This window comes from Gopherus flavomarginatus, chromosome 4, assembly GCF_025201925.1.
Source record: "Gopherus flavomarginatus isolate rGopFla2 chromosome 4, rGopFla2.mat.asm, whole genome shotgun sequence".
NCBI lineage: Eukaryota > Metazoa > Chordata > Testudines > Testudinidae > Gopherus > Gopherus flavomarginatus.
The window spans coordinates 14,975,530-14,985,547 of record NC_066620.1 but is presented as its reverse complement, the minus strand read 5'-3'; the positions used below and the strand labels follow the sequence as shown (position 1 = coordinate 14,985,547).

The following is a 10,018-nucleotide window of genomic DNA, read 5'->3' as shown; positions in this document are numbered from 1 at the left end:
CTGTCTGTCTTTCTTCAGTTTCTGTTGCATTCTAGGATTAAAACAGGAATATGCTGAATAATAAACTCCTAACTGATCACAGTCTTAAAAAAATTCTTTAATATAGCGTGTTACTGATTATGCAGTGAAGTGTTTGATAGTTTTACAGCTTTGTATTAAATACAGAATATACAAGAGACACATGAGAACTACTTAAATCACAATTTTATTTTTCAAATTCAAAAACAATTAACTGTATTTAACATGTTAAATCAACAGATTTAAAATATCATGCTCTATTTAAATATTTGACTGACAACAATGTATACAAATAAAATGTTACACAAATATATTCAAGAAAATGTTTTGGTCTTCAATCTGAACAATAAATAGACAGGCACTTCTATATATATATATATATATACACACATATATATATTATATATATATATACATACACACACACAGAAGGGATCACTACTTAGAACAAATTCTCATATAAGCAACTGTGGAAATATGGCAAGAAAAGATTTCTAGAGTTTTGGGAAACATGTTGTATGACACATGATGCAATTTCCAAATCTCACTTTCAAAACTTGATGTACTCTGTTCTAAGTTTATCATCAGTTTATAGAAGAGATCTAAACCAAGCTTTCCTGAGTGATGTGCAATTTCAGACTTCAGTTATCTATATCAAATCAAGCTACCTGATGATTGTTTTTAACACCAATACAGAAAATGAGGACTGGCCAGAGCAGCCTTTCATGAGAATAAAATGAGTGACAGAAGAACTTTGATTTGTAAAGCTTAACTGAAATTCAAGACAAAAATCTGCCCATTTGCAAAGTTCAACATAAAACCTATCCCCTCCCATACATGTCCAGCTCTTAAAATGTTATCCCATTTGAAATTATATTGTGATTTTATAAGATATAAAGTGTCATTAAAATAAAGGTAGAGATTTAGTATCCTTTCAGATACAGGCAGACATATTTTACATAGCAGATCACATTTGAACGAGAGAATACTGTTCAGGAGTAGCATAGGATAGAGGAAGAGTTACAAAATCAAAAAAACCTTTCAATAATTAGTGTAATTTTTAAAGTTTTTTTTTTACTTTGTGTAAAAATTAGACTTTCCCAATTTCTGAATGTTTAAGTTACAAATGCTATTTCAGACAGACAAGTTTTCTCAGGAAAAAAAAGTCAGTGTTTACAGTTTCTACACAGCAAATAAGATGCACTAGCAATGAAAAGTGGGCAATCCATGCTTTCAACATTATGGTGATAGCTAACCATGAATCAAAGAAGAATTTTTAGTTATAACTTCTGAAGTCTATTTTAAAATTTGTAGATGAAATATTAAAACATAATAACTGCTAGGACAGTGGAAAGATTAGGACTAAGTCTTCATGCCATACTCCCAGAAATTTGTTATTCTAGTATTATTTTTACTTTTAGAAGTACTGGACGAATGTTTCTAGCTAATGATTTTTAAGAGAAGTAACTTAAAAAACCATTAAGTGAAAACGAAGAGGAATTTTAACGGTGCAGTGAAGAAACTAGACTCAATCTTGGAAAATAAACTGAAGACACTTCCACATGTTACTTTAAACATTTAACAATTTAAGTGTGGATCCTGCAAGCGTGTCCAAATCTTAATCATTTCTTGAGGTTTTCTGCTATGTACTAACATTAAGTTTGTGTAGGAACATATGTTATTCCTGTGTTTCTCTTCAATATCAAAGGTTTTGAAGCCTTTGTGTTTTTCCGGAGCAAGCCCAAGTTTCTGAAGGCACATTCCAGTATAAACGTCGTCAATAGGATAGAGGAGGACCTGGTCAGATGCATTGTTCAGTCTTAATGCCAGATCACCAGAGTACAGAAACCCACCACCTCCCGCATATGGAGGATAAGAACCTTCATAAACACTTTCTGGAATGTAGTACTTCAATTTTTTTTCTCGATGAGGTCCAGCATCTTTGATCACGTCACCTATAAATAAGTCTTTGGCTTTGTCCTTTGATAAACTCTTCAAGTAATCCAGGATCTGATGGGTATTCACAAAAACATCATCATCACCCTTAAAAATAAACTGGGCATTTGGACATGTACTGCTGACCCATTTAAGAAACAGCACCTCTTTCAGAGTCAAGTTGAAGAAAGTGTCTCTGTAGTTCCAAAGAAGAATGTCTTGGTGGGTTTGACTCTCAAATTTCAACATGTCTGAAAGGTCAGGAAAGTTATCTTCTGGAGGGGTCTGTCCCAACAAAAAGACCCTTACAACTGTTACATCCCCTGATTTTATTTCTTTACCCCAAGATTCCCTAATTGCTTGCCTTCTATCAAAGTGTGGTATAAGCGACTTAATAGCCAGCAGCAGGAAAGGTTTATGTTTGCACTTGTTTGGTTGATCCACTAATAATGAATAATTTCTACATCTTAAATAAAGCAGGAAGTCTTTAAATCTGTCTGGCAACTTTGCAAAGTCATTAACCTCTGAAGTTACTGATGGATCAGGGTCACAGGAAACCAGAACACTAGTATTAGAAATTAAGGCTTCTTCCACAGTCATATTGGAAAGCAAGGTCAAAATGGGGTTGTACAAGAGTTCCAGCTTCTGCTGCTGTTTGTTCCAATAGGCCTTGTGAGGAGTGTATTTCCTCCAGAATTTGCTGCTGGGTATTATAACCTGTCCTTTTGTATTCTTCTCTTGACCACCACTTTTGGAGACTTCCACAATCACATAAATAAAAAAGTTTACCATCATCAGAATTCCCAGCAGCCTTAGTCTTCTGCGTCCAACACTCATTTCTCATATCTGAAAAGAAAAATGACAGTTAGATTTTGTTCAAACTTTTTCAAACAGATTTCTAATTTCATAGGAATACAAGAGGTTTTTTGACCACTTCTAAACCTCAAAGTGCACAAAAGTCAGCAAATCTTGGTTGACATTTACACTGAAAATGAAAAATGAATTTGTCACCCTCTAATATACAAGCTCTTTCTTGCAACTACAGGGGTTTTGGTTCCATTAGAAATGGAAAGTTTGTTGATCAAGAAAACAAGCAATGATGGAAAGTTTTGCTTGAATTTCTAAAGCAGAATAAAGCATTTGACCATGCATCTAAATTATTAGCAAGTCATCTCTTTCCAAAAGATTTACATTAGATAAAATGTTTGACTATATAATTATCAAGGCTTGAAAACTCATTTGCTCTCAGCAGTTGGTAAGCTTTTCTTTGGTAATAAGGGGAGCCTAAGGCAGGGTTGGTTTGAGAGAATACGCTTGTGGATGGGTGTGTTTTGTTTATTTTTGTTTTTTGTCTTTTTTTAAATTAAGTCTCTACCCCTTTTGGTTGTGACATCCTTCCAAATGTGAACTGCCGCAGAGCACAATTTTTGAGTCTACAGTTTGTCACTGCCCCTAGCTTTCCCAAGCAGAAGCCAAGTGAAATTGACAAGCTTGGCCAGTTTCAAAGCTGCTATTCAACTCTGTGTAGGCAGCAGTGAACCTTGTTTATAATTTTGAATTTCATTCTCCTGCTGGGGAAGAAAATGAGTTGTACCAGAAGGTAGTACTAGAGTAATCTGTAGGAGAGAAGGACTACCAAAAATAATAAAGGAGGGGCAGTATAGGAAGCTACTTTCCTAGTGTGGCAAGCAGAAGGGTAGGGAAAGTAGCTAAAACCCTCTTTAAGCCCCTTGCAAGGAGGATTTACTACTCTTCTTCCCCACCTCCCCTCCAAAGCTCTTGAGAAGAAGAGAAATTGATCCCTCTTCCTTCTAGTAGCTAGACAATTATGGGAATGAAAGCTTTGAGTTTCTCAGACATGATAGGCTGAAATGAAAGATGAGAAGTATCTATAAGGCTGGTTAGAATTCCTGTGCCTTCCCTATGCTGTAAGTTGAGCTTCCCATCAGGATGATGTCCCTAAACTCACTAGTACTCCCTCCTTTCCCTCAAACATATCTTTTATACTAGCCTCTGATAAATAGTAAGAGTCCTGTGGATTCTATAATTGAACCCAAACTAATTTCAATTTTTTTCTGTAGTCCTACAAAAAAAATTAAACAAAATAATGAGTTAATTTACATTATAAACTTGCAGCAACGGCTTGTCAACTCTATTAAGGACTTGTGTAATATACACAAACACACACCCTCCCCTACCTAACAATACCCACATTATGCAAACTACATGAAAATTCTAGAGACACCAACATAAGTGGGACGTTACCCAAAACATAAGACCATATCAAATTATACACCAAAAATTTTAGAAAAAACTAGTGTTTCCTTCATTTTCTAAAGAGCTAACAAGGACACCCAAGCTAGCAGCCGCCAATGGGGGAGAGAGACCTGCCACGTCCCTTCCAATCCCCCTCCCAAGAGGGAGAACCAGATCAGACAAGAGAAGCCATAGAACAGACCTTAACAAGGCTGTCAGGAAGATTTTTTTCCTCTTTGTTAAAGACACAGTACCTACTAAATAGTTTTCTTTCCTCCTCTGGCAGGAGTCTTAAAACAATAGTCCACCATCACATAATATTGTTTCCAAGCATATTTTTTCATTTATCATATGAAATCAAACAAATACTTTGTAAGCTCTGAATGTGTTGGCCAGGCAGTGGGACTTGTAATTCAGCTTTTGGCCCTAGGAGGCAGGACTCAGGCTTCAGCTTCAGCCCTTTGCCCCAGCCAGTATAATGCCAGCCCTGGCAACTCCTCTAAAATGAGATTGTGACCCACTTTGGGGTCTCAACCCAGAGTTTGAGAACCGCTGGATTACACTGATACATATAAAATCCAAAAGAGATGAGGTATTAAAAAAAACAAAAAAACATCGAAACTGTGCTAGAGACCACTGAGGACAAATAATTTATCCTCCAATATGGCCTGGGAAGTTGTAGCACAAGTTACCACTAATAACACAACTGCTTGGGACTCATAGATTGACAATATGGAAACCAAAACAGACACATGAGAAATAAATGAGCACTATAAGGAAGTGCAAGAATGTGTTTCAGAGATGAAAGGGTAACTACATTTTGGATAACTAAATCAGACAGCTGAAAAACTGGAAGACTGAGAACCAAATTAGAAGGAAAAAAAAAATCTAAAAAAGTAGATGGTAAGCAACTTATATTCTCCTTTGAACATTTCACTCTTGCTGCACATAAAACGTAAATGAAAAATGATAGGATTAAAATAGGACAAGCACAGAAAGTCAAACCACTCTTGAAAACAAAGGGAAAACACAGCATTTACTAGTCAAACCTGCCCACCATAATAATTTTCAGGGCTGGACATGTGAGACTTTAATTCGCCCCCTTGTGTGTGTATACAGTACGATACAGTCTTGAATTATTTTATTGAATACTATTTTTCCCCCCTCACAGGACTCCTGCCTCATTCAGTGCACAGGATGGATAACGCTCTCAATGGGAACCTTACCAATATTTTCTTTTCTCCTCGATGTGTGGCCCCACACAGTTCAAACCCTGCTCTGAAGACAGAATTCTTGATTTCCTCATGGGCTTTTGCTATGGTGTTCTTCACTGTAATATCAGAGTGCTTCAAAAGCATTAATAAATTTATTTTCACAACACCCACCAAGTATGGCTATGGGGGTGATATTATTCCCATTTTACAGATGAGGAATTAAGGCACAGAGAGATTACGGTCAAAAGTGACTACTAATTTTGGGTGCTCGATTTGAGAAGCCTAGGATCAGATTTTGCAGAGTACTTCACTGCAGCTGTGGGCTAGTGTACACCGGCAGCACTTTAACATGGCTTGCGTAGTCACAGCAGAGCGCTGGGAGACAGTTCTCCCAGCACTCTAAATAAACCCACCTCCACAAGAGGCACGGCTCCCAGCACTGGTGCATTGTTTACACTGGTGCTTTACAGCGCTGAAACTTGCTGCACTAAGGGGGGGTGTTTTTTCACACCCCTGAGCGAGAAAGTTGCAGTGCTGTAAACTGTCCACGTAGATAAGCCCTGTGAGTGGCCAGCACTTCTGCAAATCAGAATCTATGGTCACAAGTTGGGCATCCAGAAAGTGAGGCGCACACAACTGGCGACCACATGTACGAAGTCTGGTTTAAGTGACTTGCCAAGTGCCACACAAGAACAGAGGTAGGGAGGGATAGAATCCAATCTTCCAGGGTGGCATTTCACAACCTTAACTATGAGACTATCCTTTCACTTCCTGCAATATTTTCCCTCATTCATTACAAACTTTTCAACTTCTTCAAAAAATAAGACAGGGATCCTAAAGCCAGCCTCCATCACTACCAGAGGTGATTGACCTAAATGTTCCATGGGAATGTGCTGATTCTGTTCAAAGTTTCAATAGGAACTAGGCAGCTCCTCACCCTCCCAGCAGTCCACCCAGCAGACATTGAAGGCTTCCCAGATTGCACACTTGGCAAGCTTCCCAGTGAGCAGGATGCCAGGCTACTCAGCTTTCCAAGCTGTCTGGCTTCCCCAGGAAGCAAGGCAGCCACATCCCCAGGTGGGATGCCAGAGAGCTGGGAGCCAGCTTGCCAGGGAGCTGGATGGTTAGTTGGTCCAGAAATTATTTTTTAAAAATTCTATTTTTTTCTGAAAGTGAATTTTTCAAAACAGTTTCTGTTCTGTAGAAAATTTCTCATTTCTGACATTTCGTTCTAAATCAGACTCGTCCATTTAATAAACGTGACTTTTCCAAGGGATGGAAATTCCATTTCCTGCACAGCTCTATTCACTACGCAGTCGTGATTCACCTCTAGAGCAGGTCCATCTTGTGCACTGACTGAGGTGGGGTCCTGTTGACAAAAAATAGTAAGCCATCATGTAATTAAAGACTTCATCATAATATCTATGCACAAGAGGAGTGAATTAAAGTTACACAGAAAACCTTAATTCTGGTATTCTCTAACTTTTAAGTGTTTGCATGTTTGTCTTTGCAATCATAATGTTCTTTTACTGTAAGTTTTTAGTATTTAATTTCCTAGTATTTCAATAAAGTAAATTGTTTAAACAGATTCCATCATGTAGCACCACACACACACTTGTCCATCAGCAGAGTTGGAACCTCTAGAAATGCCACCACAGCCCTTTGCCACTTGAGCTAAGAGAGTAACTGATAGAGGATAACAATCTCTTATTGCCATGTAGACCAGCACTAGAGGGAGATGGCACACTTTGTCAGTGGGTTTTTACAGATATTTGCCGACAGCAGATAAATGGTGAAACTCAGGCTCAGAAAGGAAGTGTGCTTTATTAAGCATGTGTGAACTACAATTTTTCCCCCCAGTCTTAACTTAGCCAAAAAAATTATGGATTTTCACAGGAACAGCAAATGGTACATCATTGACACAAAGTCTCTGCTCCAAAGCAGGGCTAGAGCTTCTCAAAGAAAAGGTCATCAGAATTTTAGCACTGCAAAACAATATTTTCCCCAGCCTCGTTCTTGGAAACGGCCAAATTGTTTCAGCTGACACTTTCCAAAAACAGTCAACCGAGATAGACACCAAGCATGGATAATTTCTGCCCAAATTGGTTAAAGTCTGGCAACACGGTAAGCAACTGAAAACGGGTCTTATAATGGGAAACGTTGGCCAATCTTAATAGTCAGTATTGCTGGTCCAATCTATATTCACATCAGCAAATTTCATAAGAACTACCAGATTGGGTCAGATCAATGGTCCGTCTAGCCCAGTATCCTATTTCTGACAGTGGCTAGTGTGAGAGAGATCATACAGAACAGGGCAATTTTGGAATGATCCACCCATGTCTTCCACTCCTGGATTTTAGAAGTCAGAGGTTTAGGGGTGCCCCAAGCATGGGGTTGCATCCCTTACCATCTTGGCTAATAGCCATTGTTGGGTCTATCCTCCATGAATTTATCTAGTTCTTTTTTGAACCCAGTTATTCTTTTGCCCACCACAACATCCCATGGCAGAGTTTCACAGGTTGACTGTGCATCGTGTGAAAAAGTACTTCCTCTTGTTTGTATTAAACCTGATGCCTATTAATTTCAAGTGCCCTGTTTTTTGTATTGTTGGAAAGTGCAAATAACACTTCCTCACTCACCTTTTCCACACCATTCATGATTTTTTAGACCTCTATCTCTTTCTCTCTCTCTCTCTATCACACACACACCTTTTCTAAGCTGAACAGCCCTAATTTTTTTGGTCTCTCCTTGTATACAAGCTGTTTCATACCTCTGATAACCTTTGTTGTCCATCTCTGAACCTTTTACAATTCCACTATATCTTTTTTGAGATGGGGTGAAGAGAAATAGACACAATATATGTGTACACCTGTGTAGCAGAGTGATTACCCACTCCTGCCCTGCAGGGCTTGAAACAGCCCAGAAGAGGGCTGTGGTTGGGGCAAGAAGCCTGGGCTGACTGAAGGAAAGTAGGCTCAGCTGGGGCCATACCCCAATCAGGCCCAGCTGGCCCCTATAAAAGGCTGTGAGCCAGAGGACCAAGCAGTCTCTCTCTGCCTTTAAAGGAAGAAGGGCCTGGCTGTAGGGAGCTAGACACAGGGTACCTGAGTGAAGCAGGGCTGGGGAAAGGCAGAGGAGCCAGGGAGCTCCAGCCTGGAAAGCTCCAGGCTGCGGCCTAGCAGAAGGCAAACAGGTACTGGGGGTTGCAGAAGGCAGCCCAGGGGTAGGCCAAGGCAGCAGATCCAAACCCAACCTTGCCAGTGATGAGTAGGCTGATACTGCAGTCTGCCCCAGGGCATGAGGGCTAGACCATTGGTCGGCAACCTTTCAGAAGTGCTGTGATGAGTTTTCATTTATTCACTCTAATTTAAGGTTTTGCGTGCCAGTAATAATTTTAATGTTTTTAGAAGGTCTCTATAAGTTTATAATATATAACTAAACTATTGTTGTATGTAAAGTAAATAAGGTTTTTTAAATGTTTAAGAAGCGTTATTTAAAATTAAATTAAAATGCAGAGCCCCTGGATGGGTGGCCAGGACCCGGGCAGTGAGTGTGCCACTGAAAATCAGCTTGCATGCTGCCTTCGGCACCTGTGCCACAGGTTGCCTACCCCTAGGCTAGACAATGACTGGCAGTAGCCATAGACTGAGGAAAGGTGAAGATAGTGAGTGGGGGTTCCCCTGGGAGGGGGAGACCCTGATGCTGAAAGGGATTACTGCCAGAGGGCAGCACCCCAGGTAAACAGGGCACTGAGGTCCTGGGAGGGACTTGGGGCCACAGGTAAGGCAGATCACTGGCCTGCAGAGGGCACTCTGGAGCAGGAATGAGCTAATTCCTGGAACAGACCAGCAGGAGGCACTGCAGGGGTGAGTCTGCACCTATAAAACCATGGATTTATATAGTGGCATTATATCTTCTGTCTTATTTTCTGTCCCTTTCCTAATACTTGCTAACATTCTGTTAAGTCTTTTTGGCTGCTGCCGTACATAGAGCTAAGTTTTCAGTTAACTATCCGTGGTGACTCCAAGATCTTTTTCTTGAGTGGTAACAGATAATTTAGAACCCTTTATTTTTATATATAAAAATAAAATTGGGATTATGTTTTCCAAACTGCATTACTTTGTACTTACCATCACTGAATTTCATCTACCATTTTGCTATCCAGTCACCCTGTTTTGTGAGATCCCCCTGTAACTCTTTGAAGCCAGCTTTGAACTTAATTATCTTGAATAATTCTATATCATGTACAAACTTGGCCACTTCTCTGTTCATTCCTTTTCCACATGATTAAATGAATACACTAAAGAGCACAGATCCCAATACAGGTTCTTGAGGGACTCTACTGCTTACCTCTCTCCAGTGCAAAAACTCACTATTTATTGCTACACTCTGTTTCCTTTAACTTCAATGTATTTTAATTATTGTTATACTACCACTGCTGAAGAGATTATTCTAAGGACGGCAGGCACCAGCAGCGATCACTATTGACAAAACAGATTCAGTTATAGCTCATTTGTAGGATAAGTATAAGCCACTTTTAGAAGTAGAGCTCCATGCAACAATGCAGGTTGTGTGAAACATTTTGTTGAGTAATA

The 10,018-nt window shown here is 39.4% G+C and overlaps 1 protein-coding gene across 4 annotated transcripts in view; it reads right to left on the bottom strand.

The window, feature by feature from the left end:
* Positions 1 to 424: 424 nt before the first annotated feature.
* B3GNT2 (UDP-GlcNAc:betaGal beta-1,3-N-acetylglucosaminyltransferase 2) overlaps positions 425 to 10,018 on the bottom strand; it is a 28,645-nt gene continuing 19,051 nt past the window's right edge. For all 4 annotated transcript variants that reach the window (XM_050952196.1, XM_050952198.1, XM_050952197.1 and 1 more), the window contains exon 2: positions 425 to 2,799. In XM_050952196.1, coding sequence (XP_050808153.1) covers positions 1,597 to 2,790 — 1,194 coding nt within the window. In that variant the 5' untranslated portion in view covers positions 2,791 to 2,799 and the 3' untranslated portion in view covers positions 425 to 1,596. The remainder of the gene's footprint in view (positions 2,800 to 10,018) is intronic.